Source organism: Pistacia vera, unplaced genomic scaffold (assembly GCF_008641045.1).
Source record: "Pistacia vera cultivar Batoury unplaced genomic scaffold, PisVer_v2 Contig152, whole genome shotgun sequence".
Classification (NCBI taxonomy): domain Eukaryota; kingdom Viridiplantae; phylum Streptophyta; class Magnoliopsida; order Sapindales; family Anacardiaceae; genus Pistacia; species Pistacia vera.
In genome coordinates this window covers 1,188,684-1,203,655 of record NW_022195597.1, presented here as the reverse complement: position 1 = coordinate 1,203,655, position 14,972 = coordinate 1,188,684, and the positions used below count along the sequence as shown (strand labels likewise).

At 35.2% G+C, this 14,972-nt stretch overlaps 2 protein-coding genes across 3 annotated transcripts; one reads left to right on the top strand and one right to left on the bottom strand.

The window, feature by feature from the left end:
- Positions 1–5,186: 5,186 nt before the first annotated feature.
- Positions 5,187–7,149, top strand: LOC116124500 (GRAS family protein RAM1-like). The gene has a single exon (XM_031410240.1). It carries the CDS (start codon positions 5,432–5,434, stop codon positions 7,040–7,042), a length of 1,611 nt encoding a protein of 536 aa, XP_031266100.1. The 5' UTR covers positions 5,187–5,431; the 3' UTR covers positions 7,043–7,149.
- Positions 7,150–7,447: 298 nt separating this feature from the next.
- On the bottom strand, positions 7,448–14,629 carry LOC116124371. 2 transcript variants are annotated; one of them, XM_031410092.1, is made up of 10 exons: positions 14,347–14,628; positions 13,600–13,699; positions 10,686–13,493; positions 10,515–10,595; positions 9,980–10,132; positions 9,443–9,606; positions 9,057–9,204; positions 8,842–8,964; positions 8,474–8,561; positions 7,448–7,896 (listed from the first exon to the last, which is right to left on the bottom strand). In XM_031410092.1, the coding sequence occupies exons 3-10, from the start codon at positions 13,422–13,424 to the stop codon at positions 7,706–7,708; spliced, it is 3,687 nt and encodes a 1,228-aa protein (XP_031265952.1). In that variant the 5' UTR covers positions 13,425–13,493; positions 13,600–13,699; positions 14,347–14,628; the 3' UTR covers positions 7,448–7,705. The 2 variants fall into 2 exon arrangements, with proteins under 2 accessions (XP_031265952.1, XP_031265951.1); XM_031410091.1 differs by having other exon boundaries at positions 7,706–7,896; positions 10,686–13,508; positions 14,347–14,629.
- Between the last annotated feature and the right edge of the window lie 343 nt (positions 14,630–14,972).

Here is a 14,972-nt window from a genome sequence, read left to right as displayed (position 1 = left end):
AGACATTTCCTCAACCAACTCATGTGCATACCCAAGCTCTACTTATCTATAATTCTACTCTTCTCTTTAATCATCAAAAATGGGAGGAAAACTCCCTCATACACTCTAATTCCCTGTCAAGGCAAACACTCCCATAGGGTTTGCTCAAAACTCCCTCCAACTTCAATCAAACTCAACTCATCATCATACAATCACAACACTTCTCATAACTCAATTAAATTTATATCAACATAGATACATACTCATAACATCTCAATTTCTCAGCAAGCATAATACATACATATACATACACAATTTCTACTCAAATAAATTCTTAAATCTCAATTTAGTTGGATTTACTTACCTTGGGAAAAAGTGACTTCTCTAGCACTTTTCCTTTCCTTTATTGTCTTGTCTTCTCTCTTCAACTTAAAACAACAACAAGAACAATAATAACAATATAAGACTTCAATATAACCATAAGAAAAACTCACATCTAAAGCAAGAATCTTTACCTTAGGATGCTTTAGATGAAATCTCTATTCAAAATTACTCAAAAGCTCTCTTAAATCCCTTAGAAATCTTAGGAAAATTGAATGGAAGATTGAGAGAAATTAGAGAATGGATATGGCGGTGGAATGGATGCAAAATGAAGGGTTTATTTCACTTAACCCTTTTTAGCTCATATTATAACTATCATTTCCAATTTTGCCCTTACTCTTCCTTATAAATTCCACCTATATCTTTTGATTCTTTGCAAATACACCCCCACTCCAACACATTCTCTACTAAATTTTCTTACATTTTACTCCCCACTTTTCTTACTAATTAGGGGTAGAAATGTCATTTTTACCCTTATGAATAATTCTCTAGAAAACTCAAGAAACTTTTTGTTAGGCTCTTCGCCGCGGTGAAGAACATTCCATCGCCCCGGCGAAACACGGCAGAACCTACCCATGGGTACAGCACCTCATCGCCGCGGCGAAGATTCTCCTTCGCCCCGACGAAGATTGGATTTCCAAAATTCACCAAATCTCAACCAAAACCAAGGCAAACACTTAACCAATTCAACATATCATGACAACAACCAAACTCAATTAAAACCAAATCAATAAATATTTAAGCAAGACAGCAAATCTTGAGTACGTACCTTAAGTGGGGCGTTACACTTAATTTGGATAATTGTAGCCCCACTACCGAACCATTCCTTTTTTCATCACACACATTTTGGTTTTCCCTATTTCTCGATTCCATTGAACAATCAATAATAAATTGGTCATAACTTACTCAATAAAAATTCAATTGATGAGCGGTTTGAATCTTTGGAAACTAGAAAGATAGAGCTTCAATTTGATATATTATACGATGAATCTGAATAACTATAGACCTGCGGCTGAACCATTTATTTTATCATCACACATATAAAACCAATTCAATTTTAGTGATGACAAAGGAAAACAAATATTGATATTCATTTTTAATTGTATTTGTTATATCTCTTTTTGTTGATATTTTTTTATGTTACATATATATATCGAAAACAGGTTGTTGTTGGATATAAAAAATTTTATTTGTATCACAAATATCATCTGATATTTGTTGTTGAACCATGTAGCTTTAGTAAACCATTTATAATATGTCGAACCATTATTATTATCCTTAAAGGAAAACAAATATTGATATGTAATTTTAATTGTAATTGTTCTATCTCTTTTTGTTGATATCTTTTTATGTTACATACATATATCATGAATGAAAAGAGGTTATTGTTGAATATAACTAATTTCATTTATTTAACAAATATCAACTGATGTTTGATGCTTAACTATGTAGCTTTAGTAAACCATTCATTTTATCATCACACACATTTAGGTTTCCACTGAACAATCAGTAGTACATTAACCATAACTTGCTCAATAAAACTCCAATTGATGAGAGGTTTGAATCTTTAGAAACTAGACAGGCAGTGATTTAATTTGATATATTATACACTTAATTTGGATAACGGTAGCGCCACTATCAAACAATTCTTTTTATCATCACACACATTTTGGTTTACACTGAATAGTCAATAGTAAATTGATCATAACTTTCTCAATAAAAATCCAATTGATAATAGGTTCAAATATTTAAAAACTAGACAGATAGAGCTTTAATTTGATATATTATACGCTTAATTTGGATAACTGTAGCCCTACTATAGAATTATTTCTTTTATTATCACATACATTTTGGTTTCTCTTATTTCTCGATTTTCATTTAACAGTCAGTAGTAAATTAGTCATAATTTACTCAATAAAAATACAATTGATGAGCGGTTTAAATATTTAGAAACTAGAAAGATAGAGCTTTAATTTGATATATTATACGATGAATTAAGATAACTATAGACCTGCTGTCGAACCATTCATTTTATCGTCACACACATAAAACAAATTCAATTTTAGTGATAACAAAGGAAAACAAATATTGATATATAGTTTTAATTGTATTTATTCTATCTCTTTTTGTTGATTTTTGGATTGATTTTGTTGTTTGATTTGTAGGTTTTGTGGGTTTTACAATTATCTTCTTTCTTTAAGATGATATCATCAAATTTTTTTTTTTTGCTACAGGTGGTTGTCAATTCTAATTGCAGCAAATAGATTTATATCACATAACTTTTATCTTCATGACTTCTTCAATGTTTCAATTAAGTTGCCTTCAAATTATACTGTTGGAGTTGTTGTTGCTTTCTATGTGAGTTCTTTTCTCAACATTTTTAATTTTTTTTTAATTTCCAAAATAATAATAATAAAAATAATTCATTTTCTCTTATCAACAATCAAAATCAGTTTTTTTTCCCTTGGCTATGCAAGTCTCTTGCTTTAAAGATCACATTTTTCAACAATGTTTTTTTTTCTCTGATTGATTTATACACTTATCAATAATACTCATTGGGTTATCCTGCAAATTTTTTTGCTTTTCTTGACAAAGTTGTAAACTTTGGTTGCAGATTTCAAATGGTGACATATTTGAGAAGAACCATGATGATATAGACTTTGAGTTCAATTTGTAGATATTTTATTTATTGATTTTTTAATTATCAATTCAATATAAAATGAACTTTAATATAAAAATATATATTTAAAACACAAAAAACCAATAATAATGTAAAAAAAAAATATAATAAACATATCAGCGCAACATAACTTGAAAATGAATATAAGTTACAAAAATTGCAGAAGGTCAGTATAAATTTTAAATTTAAATAGTTGATCTTGATAATACTTAGGTGATCTTAAATATCATATACGATTCACAACAAAATACTGACATCGAATATCAAATACATGTCTGCAAAAATAATATCAATTGTACAAGGTGATGATCCTAAAAATATAATTAGACCATATAATATTCAGGTAATCTTCTCAAGTTTGATGAATGATTTAATGACATCTACCTATAATTGATATTAATAATTATATAGGCACAATTATTAATTTTATTTTAACACAACTTTGTATATATATATATATATAACTTATATTTACTTTAAAATTGATATAATTTAACAATTATTATGTCGTAATCTAATTAGTTTATTTTGTTAGAATAAATTTGTTTACAATTTATTTCAAAAACATTGAATAAACATACATGTATAACACCCGGGCCTCATGTCTAGTGCTCATATAAGAGTTAACTAATACAACCCAATACGAGATTTATTGTCATGTTAATTATATTTCACATAAAATATTTATATTCATTTATATCAAAAATTAATTTATACAACCCATCACATTTATGCATCATTTAAATGCATAATAATTGACTCGTTTAGAACTCACAACCAATCAAAATTATTATTAACATTATCTTTTGACCTATCCTTTATTATATTGGTCTCCTATATAAAAATGTCTTAATATTATGCTTTGACTTAAAATAATACAAAGTGGTTCTGCCATTGGAAGCAACAATCAATAAAACACAATAAACTAATTTTTTACTTGGGCAATGAGTTGTATAATCAAAAGCAACTTTTGGCTCAACGTTTTGGATTTAGCTTGCTAGGAATCAAATGTTCTACAGATTTTGTAGAAGCTAGAATTACTACTAACCAACCTCCAAGAACTTAGAAAACCAATTTGATCGACTATTGAATAAGATCCATTTCACGTTATATTTAAAGAATGATTTCCTCTGAACATACGAAGTAATATCGGTTGTTCGTATATGAATCGATTGCAATTTTTTTCTCTCCATGAGAGTAATAGAGTTTGGTTATGCTTGTTTGCTACCCATCTCTATCATAGTACCATAATGCCAACGTAGGTGAAGGGACATAAAATTAATTTTTGCATATGCGTGGAGTACATTGAAATAAATAATTTAGTTGGAATATTACCAACCATTCTGTGATCTCAATGCACCCATTTGTAGTTAGGGCCATTTTGTGTTTGAAAACAATGGTGTATACATAAGGTGTTTTCATTTCGGTTGGGGGAGTGGTTGTTGGGTTTAGTTACCTTAAAAGTGAACTGTGAAACTTTTCTTCTTTGTTAATTTATCTATTTTCAACTTAGAACCCAAGGGTTGGTGAGGAGATGAGCGAAAAATCATGTCGGTCGTGCATCCATTCAATCACATTTAAAAAACTATCAATCATTAACAAAAGTTCTCACGATTTTATAACATAAACATATGAATCACATGGTGTATATATATATATGTACGCAAAGTTTTTCAATATTGATAAATGGGTATGAGAATGAAGATTTCACTCATTTTTATCATTTAAAAGGAAATGAAGCAAAAGCCCCCCACCCCCGGTTTGATTCCATTGCAAATTTGCAGGAGGTGTGCAATTAAGCCACCTTTGACGTCTCATTGTTTGTTGGCCGCCCAAGAAGAGGATGATTTGTGACAAGCACATGACACCAATTAGACAAGAGAGAGGGGGCCCTTTATTGTGTTGGGTTAATCGGCCTCTTTATGGCCGGCCATTGCATGTAAAGTTGTCAAGCATATATATATAAAATAATTGAAAACAACCAAAATTCAAAGCTTGTTATCACTACCCCCAACCATGCCTGTCCCTTTCATTCACCTTCACCTAAGTCCATTTCAATATTCTTTTATAACACCCTTTACCTTATATTTTCATAGAAAAGAGAAAATTAAAAAATATGTCTAGAAATTTGTTGTTTAGCGTTTATTGATGGCAATAATCTGTTACTTGACGTTGATCTGGGTTTTAAGGAATGCAGATATCTTATATATGTCAAATCTGGATTGAAACTTTGGAAGAATTTACTAGTTTCCCCTTTCTCTCTCGCCTCAAACAAAGAGAACATTCTTAACCACATATTTAAAAGAAGTTGAGAAAGCATCTCTAGTCTCCAAATTTAGGTACCCTTTAGGCAATACTCTCTATTCATCCTCAAAAGTTGTTGAAGAATCAATGGAAACCATGAATGGTTGTTTCTCTTTCCCAATGCATTATGAGAGCTTCAATCATGACCTTGCCATTAGAAGGTTTTGTCCTGCAAGAGTTGAGCAAGAACAAGGAGAATGGGAGGAGATAATGAATGAAGTTGAGTTGTTTTCTCCTTCCGATCACGATGACTCCACCAGCACTCCTCATTTAGCTGCCTCTGAGGTTGATGAGTTTGTTGATAGCTTCTTTAACATGGAGAACGATCATGACAGCAACAAAGATAATAATAATAACAATGGCCATGATAATCTCAAGGCCTCTGAGGAGGGGCTCAAGAGTAGTTTTGATCATTTTGAAGATGTCCAATTTGTGATAAATGGAGGAGATGACCATTCGCAAATAAGTAATGGTGTCTCTTATGAAGAGTTAGGGATTGCCTCTCATGAGATGGTACCAAGTGTGGAGGACGTGAGTCATGGTGTGGATCAAGGGCTTCACTTGGTGCATTTGTTATTGGCTTGTGCTGAGGCTGTTGGTTGCAGAGATACTCAGCTTGCTGAGTCTATGCTTAGGCAGATTTGGGCTTCTGCAAATTCTTGGGGTGATTCTTTACAGAGAATTTCCTATTGTTTTGCAATGGGGTTGACGTCTAGGCTATCACTTCTTCAGAATGTCAATGCAAATGGTACATTTACTGATGGAGCTATGGATGTGTCTTTGATCTCCAGGGAGGAGAAAGTTGAAGCTTTTCAACTCCTATACCAGACAACTCCTTTCATTGCTTTTGGTTTCATGGCTGCAAATGAAGCTATATGTCAAGCTGCACAAGGAAAAGACTCTTTGCACATCATTGATCTGGGAATGGAACATACCCTTCAATGGCCTTCTTTGATTAGAAGTCTGGCTTCAAGGCCTGAGGGTCCTCCAAAAATACGAATTACCGGATTAATCAATGATCAAAATCTGTTAGAGCTTGAAGCTAGCATGAATGTACTTGTGCAGGATGCTAGTTCACAAGGTGTCTCGTTAGAGTTCTTCATGATATCAGAGCCAATTACCCCATCGCTTTTAAGCAGGGAGAATATTAACTTGAAAAAAGGAGAAGCATTGTTTGTGAATAGTATTATGCACTTGCACAAGTTTGTAAAAGAGAGTAGAGGCTCCCTGAAGGCAATTCTCCAAGCAATCAAGAAACTCAATCCAACCTTGCTTACAATGGTGGAGCAAGATGCTAACCATAATGGTCCTTTCTTTCTTGGGAGATTTCTTGAGTCTCTTCATTACTACTCTGCTATTTTCGACTCGCTTGAGGCTAGTTTGCCGAGAAACAGTCCTCAGAGGATGAACATAGAGAGACTTCACTTTGCAGAAGAGATAAGAAACATTGTAGCATATGAGGGCTCTGATAGGATTGAAAGGCATGAAAGGGCAGATCAATGGAGAAGACAACTAGGCCGAGCAGGATTTCAAGTTGTGGGGATGAAGTGTTTGAGTCAAGCTAGGATGATGCTATCTGTTTATGGTTGTGATGGCTACACTTTGGCTAGTGAGAAAGGCTGCCTTCTCCTTGGATGGAAAGGAAGACCAATAATGCTTGCATCTGCTTGGCAGGTCAACAATGGTTCATCTTCTTAATGTCTTGGATGATACCCTCCCCAAAACGGATTATTTGTTCACAAAAGTGACTTTTGAGTTAGAAAAATAATGTGGTGGATTATCTAGTAAACAATAATCCCTTTATACAAAATGGCATTATTGATTTCATTGTATAAGGACTTCTTCAAATGTAACCATCTGTTACTTTGGTCTCCAAATTTTTCCATTTACTGCCAGCTGAATCATTTTGAACTATTCCAGGCATATAATTTGGTACTTTTGGACCATTAAACCTGGCAAAATCTATTGAAAACTGACCAAGTTCAACTAGCCTTATTTTTGGGCAAGAAAAAATGCAATTACTGAAACAAGAGGAGCACAAATCAGACCATATTTGCATAGGGGAGATTAGTGTATCAAAAGCCTTTATATCATCAGCAATGCAAATCAAATGAGAAAACTGCAGCTCTTTATGTGAAGTAAATCTGAATAAGTTATGTAACAGTCAACGACAATGTTATTAGGTTTGCGAGAAAATTGAGATACATTGGAGTTTTATTTAGGAGAAGCTCTTCCATTTCAAAAAAAAAAAAACAATTATGGAAGGCTATTTCCCCTTTCTATTAGTATCTATCTCTGGCGTGTACAAATTGAATGAATTATCAATAAAACATTTGGAGGTACAGAGGAACCGTTAAACCATTACTTGGATGCCTTGTGAGCATGTTTGGCTTGGTTAGCCGCATTATACATCACACGTAAGCGACTGGCAATTTCTGTGAAGGATGGCCTGGCAGAGGGATTTGGAGCCCAACACTGCTCCATCAATTCTTTCCATTCAGCATCGCAATAGCTTGGAATGGTTGGTCTCAACGTGTTATTTACAATTCCTCCTGCATGCAAGGGAAAACATCTAAGATGATCTATATTTCATATAGATTGTTGAAAGAAAAGATAACATAACATTTGGATGCGACCCCTTTGCACAAACCAAAAATGATGGAAAAACAAACATAACACAATTATAGAGCATCAAATCCTATCATTGTATGGGGCTGGCCTGTAACTAAATTCATAGAGGTACTGAAGCAACACGAACAATTTCTGTTCTAAATTCAGATATTCATAGTTCAACGGATCATCAAAGCAACATGATATAAGGATGCTACAAATAATGCTGATATACAAATGCAAAAGGGAAAATGTAGATGTGGCACCATTCCTGGAAAGAGAGGAAAACCAGTTTTAAAAAAACACTTTCAATGAAGATGTAAACTACACTGGAATGACCTAGTTCAAGGAAAAAAGTGCTATGATATAGAACTTTTGCTTCACGCCTTCAGACCTAAATTTTATTTGTCTATGCAAGCAGACACTGATTATATGAACTTGGGATTCACAGTGTTGCAGTTTCGTAAAACAGGCATAATCGAGAGAGAAGGCAAAAGGAGAATAGTACTGAAGACAAACCTATGATTGCACCATAGTGCATATTGGCATATGGCTCCTCCCCAGTGAGAATCTCCCATAAGACAATACCAAAGGAGAACACATCAACCTGTGGATCAACAAAGAAATGTAAGCAAACCAGTACTTGCAAGAGGCAAAGCTCAACAGCCAGACACAAGAAAAAAAAAATAGAACCCTAAAAGCACCAAGTTTCAAACCCTTGATTTCCTGACAATAATAATACACAGACATATGTTTCAAAGCTCACTCTTGTTAAGCAAAAAGGTATCTGCATCTCGACTAGTTGTTGACAAGAGGAAAAATCAATACCATATAATTATGTTCTTTGTTTAGCCATTGCGGAAGAAAATATCATGAGTGCATCTTACCTTTTCTGAGACCTTGCTGCTGCTGCCACTTAGCAGCTCAGGGGCCATCCATGGTAGGGTTCCACGTACACCACCAGAAACCAAGGTATTCCGCTTGATTTTAGATAGTCCAAAATCACCAACCTGGAATGAGTAAGAATATAAACAACTGCAATTAGTACAAAATGTTTGTTGGGAATGCCTATCACTAAAATAGGCAGCATCGTCAACTGTACCTTGCAAATTGGTCGTGAAGGATCTTTTAAGTTCACAAGCAAATTGTCACATTTCAAATCAAAATGTACAATGTTCTTTGAGTGCAGATATTCCATTCCAAATGCTGCATCCATAGCAATTATTAATCTCTTGCGTCGGTCAAGAAACCTGATTAAGATTGAAGAAACATGAAGCCAGAGATAAGTTTGAAAGCAGTAACAGCTTCCACACCAAAATCGTGAACCAGCAGGAAGCACATATCAGAAAGTCACAATTCTTTTGGACTTTCCAGTCCAAAATCATATATAATCTGTCTAATATTCTATTCTAGTATGATAATATAAATAAAATTTTAGAACATCTGTTCCATAATCCAGAAGTCAAATCGAAATTCAATGATTGTTACCTATCCTTGCGAACCAAAACATGCCTAAGAGAACCATCAACCATGTATTCGGCCACAGTAGCTAATGTCCCACCAGGTCCATCTTGCACTACACCATAAAATGCCACCACATTTGGATGGTGAAGCTTTGAAAGAATGTCAGCTTCACGCCAGAACTCCACAGTCTGGAGATGTCAGTGAGCAAAAAGCATTAAGAAAGAAAATACAAAGAGAGTAGTCTTGATGTTTTTCTGATCAGAGATACGATTGTAGCACACGTGACATGATATGTATAGAAAACATGGAAGAGAAGTATAGCTATGTTTGAAACTGTGTGAATAGTTTTTCTTTTAATTTTCTTTAGTATAACATGGAAGACTGTTGGTGTATATAAAAAGGCATTGTCCAATTTGGAGATAGACCATTTGGCATAATTTTTGGGAAGACTGGACTAAAGTGAACAACTCAAGGCTTGACATCATGTACTAGTATAAATGTTTACACATACAGACATGTATAGCTATATTTGAATGTCTCAAGGTGCAAAGGAATAATTACCAATCTCTCTTGCTCTGATGATCTTCCTGTGAAGCAGCTCTTTTTAATTCTCTTAATGGCAACATCTGTTCCCCTCCATTTTCCGTGATACACAGTCCCAAAAGTACCAGAACCCAGTTCTTTCTGCTCTTCAAGATCTTCATTTTTTATTACCTTTTAAGTACATTCAGAAGAAATAACAAAGCAGAAGTTGAGTATAGACAAAGGAAATTGTCAAAAGGAAGCTAAACAATATCAAACAACCAAAAGGGCTAAATCCAAAGGCAAGCAAGAAAGAAGAAAGTATGTTGGTACTTTTCATGAATGTGTAGAGTATAGAAGAGGAAAAGGACAATTTTAGAGGTGAAACACATGCTCTCACAAGATTAAAACATTAAACGCAGCATGATTGTTCAAGATATCCAGTATAATCATATAAAATATCTAATCAAGCACGTCTTAGCCTTGTAAAAACATGTCACAGTAACAGAAAGACAACATACAGTAAGAGACCATGTTAAAGTGCAAGCCAATATTTCAAACACAGGCATCATACCTGCAAGGTACTAATATCAAAGTCTCCCAAAGAAGGATCAAGAGGAGGTAGACCAATATTCTTGTTTCCTACATTTGCTTCCTAAAAGCATTGAAGTGGTTAGATATTCTGCAATGGCCATATAGTTTAGAAGTTTCTGAAACCAAATCACCAGTAAAAGAGATTTATTACCTCATACTCTGACTCTGGTGCTTTTAGGTTCTCCATCATAGCGTCAAACTGCATGCTTTCACTAACACTAGGATCCGCTCCAAATGTTCTAGGTAAACCTTTCTGGTTATCTTCACCAAAATTGGGTTGGGAATCCACATGGCCCATTGGAACTCCTTCTGTTGTTAAAGGTGTAAACTGATACAATACACGATCTCCTTCTTCAGCATCTCTAAGTGCAGGCGAGAAACTGAGATGATCTTGGTCCATGGAAGAATCATCTTTTTGACCAAACTCTGCTTGAGCCAAATTACGAAAATACGACCAGCGCTTTGGTTCGTGATTTTTCATGTTCACACTAATGCCAGCTCCATCTTTGTGCAGCGGAGTAATACCAGAGGGATACTCAGAGAGTTTGGCTTTGGAGTACATATCTGAGAGGAAATCGCGAGGGAACCTATCATCAACATCAACACGAATATCTACCCGCTCTGGTGCTGAAACACCAACAGAGGAAATTCCTTGAGAAAAATCTTTAGTTGAGCTCTCTGACTGAGGAAAAGGCTGTGAATGCCCCTGAATGGTACTAGCAGAGGATGCCTGGCCAATTTTCTCACCACCGTTAAACTCTGATGGATTAGATGCAAATCCTTCATGGTGCATAATGGAAGCTGCTTGGCTCACTGCAGGAAGTTCTGATTCAGCTTCTCCTTTTTCATCTACCAATAGTTGCTTATGAACCCTGTCCTTGTTTTGAGCACCTTTGTTGTCCATCAGGTTTGGAATTACCTGCTTCAACTCGTGATGGTCTAACATTTCTTCAGAAAGCTCTGAATTCATCTGAGATATAGCATCAGCAAACTCTTTGTACTTCTGAAGTTGGGCAAGTCCATCTTCAATGGTTTGAGGATCATTATGCAAATTTTCATCAGATTCTGACACTGGATCCTGCTGGACAATGTCAGAACGTGAATGAGAAATGAGAAACTGAGAACCAAGGGAGTCATCAGACTTCGACAACCGATCAAGCAACCCTGCCTGCTCCCGAGGTATCATCTCTGAATAATAGATCCTCTGAGAAGGTGCAGGTGGCACAAGATGGCTCATATCAATTTGATCAGACTCTGAAATACCATGAGCAGCACCATGTGTGCTGCTCGACATGGAACATAAGTCATCATTACTGCACTTTGGAACCTGTAGTGCATTTACAGCATCAACAGGTGGAAACACCTTTTCAGGTTCTTGGTGTCTTCCCTCATGTTCTAAAGGTAGAGATCCTTCAGGTGCAACAATTCGAACTGCTGCTTCTTCAACAGGAAAATGCTTCATCACCTTATCATCTTCTAGCTGAACTGAACCATCAGATATTGGTTTACCCAGCCTTGCCATCATATATGGATATTGTGCTTGTAAAACACTATATGGTTGCCCTTCACTCACATCTCCATGTTGATTTATAAACCCATGAAGAGGGATTGAAGTTGGTATTTTCTCAACAGGAGTGTATCCAGAAGGATCATGGCCATAGTGCAGCGGATATTCTTTAGTTTCTCTAAGATGCATCATCTGCTCATGATAAAACTGCGGATTGGTTTCATAGGAATTGGAGGAACTTGGTAGAATAGTTTTAGATGTACGAGTACTCGATGATGGTACAACGTTGCCAGTCAATGTTGAAGTGCTAACCCCAACTGTGTCTGTTACAGCTCTACTCGTCCTCCTTTCATTGTTCTGCCCTTCTAACTCATTCAAATCATTTGCTGATGTGCTCCTCAAACCATGCAGGTTCAAGCTTTTTTGGGACCCCAACTCCATGCCATTTACAGCAACCACATACTGAATCTCAGAGTCCCCATCACTGCTGCCGAGACTAAACTGAGTATCAGCCAAATCACTCATGGAGAACAGAAAAATCCTAAGCTTTTGTGATACTTCTCTATCTCCAAGCTCATCACACTCCTCCATCATGTTCTGCAGATCCTCATCACAGGACACAGAAACCAATGCATCGAGATCCTCCCCAGGGAGTTGATACTTAATCACATGAACTTGGCTATAAACTTCTAATGTTTTTTGCTTAAGCCTCTGCCAAGAAATGTCCTTCCTTATACGTATAATGCGTGTTTCACCTCCAACATACCTAAGCTTTCCATCACTTGGCCGGGGTAGGACTTTGCCACCAAAGCTGCAGAGAACTTTCATTTTAATTGATGAGCTATCAGAGGCTTCCGATGACGCATATCCACGTGGTAGGCTCCGATTACTATCATAACCTGAAGGTGGTATAGACCGAACTGACCCATAGTTGCTTCTTTCTTCGTGTAAAGAAGAATTTCTTCTCTCAAACTCTTTCTGACCTCTCTCTACCATGGTGAGCATTGAAACATCTGACCCACTTTCGGATCCTGTATGACTAATACCTAAAATGCCTTTTAGTTCCATATAGCCAGTAGCATAATTGGGATCACCTGCAATATTTGGAATCAAAGGCTTCCGGGGATTCACCCGATCACGCATAAATTCAAGGGCGAATTCCTCACCAGTCTGTATGGAGAAGTTACGTACAGGTTTAACCTCTGACATATATGGGTCAGGAGGTATCATATTAGCATTTATGCTGCCAGTAGGGTCCAGCATATATGCCTGAGATGCAGGCTGGACCTGGAATTCTCCATTTCCAGGTTGCATGGAAGTGTATTGATAAGGTTGAGGTATTCTTGATTGTTCCATGTCTATGTGGTTTGGGTTTCTCTCCATTTAGCTTGACTCAAATAGGAATTACCCCAATGTTGAAGACTAGAAGAAACTCGTATGCAAACGGTTCATCTGCCAAATTGCAATCTTCAATTATATGTAAAGCAGGAACTGCAATAAGATACGGAAAAGCTGAATTTGCTAGCAAACAGCCACAGCAAGTTTCCAGTTTACTTACAGTGGAAGAGGTTTACGGTAACTTCCGAATATTAAAGATGATAACTATTAACTGTAGTTGGAGCTAATACTAGCAAAAGGCCTTCAGAGGATATTATGGCCTGCACAATATAAGAATCAGAGAAGAAAAGTAAATAAAAATACAAATATAATGCTCTAAGATAAATTGGAAATACACATATAATTCAAACCCAAAGAAAGAAATATTAAAAAAAAAAAATCATATTAAATAGTTATGGTAATAATCCACACCTAAATTTAGTATATATAAAAATTAATTATGTATTTTAATTTCATACCTTTACTTATCACATCCTTAAAATTTCAAATAACGACTTGCCAAAATTAAGATCTAAATTTTTATATATGCATGGAACTACTATAATGAAATGGCAAATTTATTCATACAGAGCTGCTGGTTTCATAATTGGGATCACCAGCAGCTGACAGAGGCCAAAAAGAACGCAAAATTACTATCATTAAACACAACACTTAGTATTAATCAAACATCAATTTATTCAGCTAACAATATTAGCTAACCGATTCCTCATAAAGGAACCTACTTCCACCGTAGATTAACAACAAAAATCAACATTTAACATTAATGAACACAACAAATTCAGAAGAAGAAAAAAAAACCCTCCTCAAACTCATCAGATACTCAATCGAATCATACTTAATCTCAATCAATAGGATTTGATATACAAATTTTAAGAAGAAAAACAGGCTAATAGTTTAAAAGATGTACCTTTTAGAGAAATGCTTTCAATAAATGAGCTCTGGTTAGACTTTCTCGGAAGGGTTTGGAAAAAACAGCCATTAATGAACCTGAAAAACTCACTTTTCGAAGCTACAAAAAGCATAAGAATAACACACGAAAATCCCTATATTTACCTCGTTTTCTTTCACTTTCCCTCACTTTTCATCATTTTCTTTAATGGGTAGCTTTGGTTTTATCTTCTTCTGCCACAAAAATTGATTTTTTTTTCAGACAATATAAAAATGATTACAATCTCTCTGTCTGCTACTTCACATCTAAATTCTTCCTTCACTAATAGTCAAACAAGAAACTCCAAGTTCCCAGATAGCCCCCACCTTCTTCTAATATTGACCTTAATGCCCCTACAATTTTTTTTTTTGACTAAATTACCCTCATCCATCTTGTGTATTCAAGTCTATTTTTAGACACCCTTTGATGATCATTGATCAAAGGTTTTGTGTTATCAGTTGATAGAGTGATTAATATGAGATTGTTTTGATTTGTGAAAAAATCAACGATGTAGAGATGGGGTGCAAGATTGATAGAACACATGTGCATGTAATGTATCATGCCCAATAATCCTTTAAAAAATATATAAATTTAGTACAAGATGA

What these genes read in the sequence shown, in the direction of transcription:
- LOC116124500 (XM_031410240.1), top strand. Translation starts at nt 5,432, where the DNA reads ATGGAAACCATGAATGGTTGTTTCTCTTTCCCAATGCATTATGAGAGC.
- LOC116124371 (XM_031410091.1), bottom strand. Translation starts at nt 13,424, where the DNA reads ATGGAGAGAAACCCAAACCACATAGACATGGAACAATCAAGAATACCT. An exon ending in GTTTTGGTTCGCAAGGATAG is followed by an intron (nt 9,205 to 9,442) that starts GTAACAATCATT and finishes AATCTTAATCAG; the next exon opens with GTTTCTTGACCGACGCAAGA. An exon ending in GCAGCAAGGTCTCAGAAAAG is followed by an intron (nt 8,562 to 8,841) that starts GTAAGATGCACT and finishes GTTGATCCACAG; the next exon opens with GTTGATGTGTTCTCCTTTGG.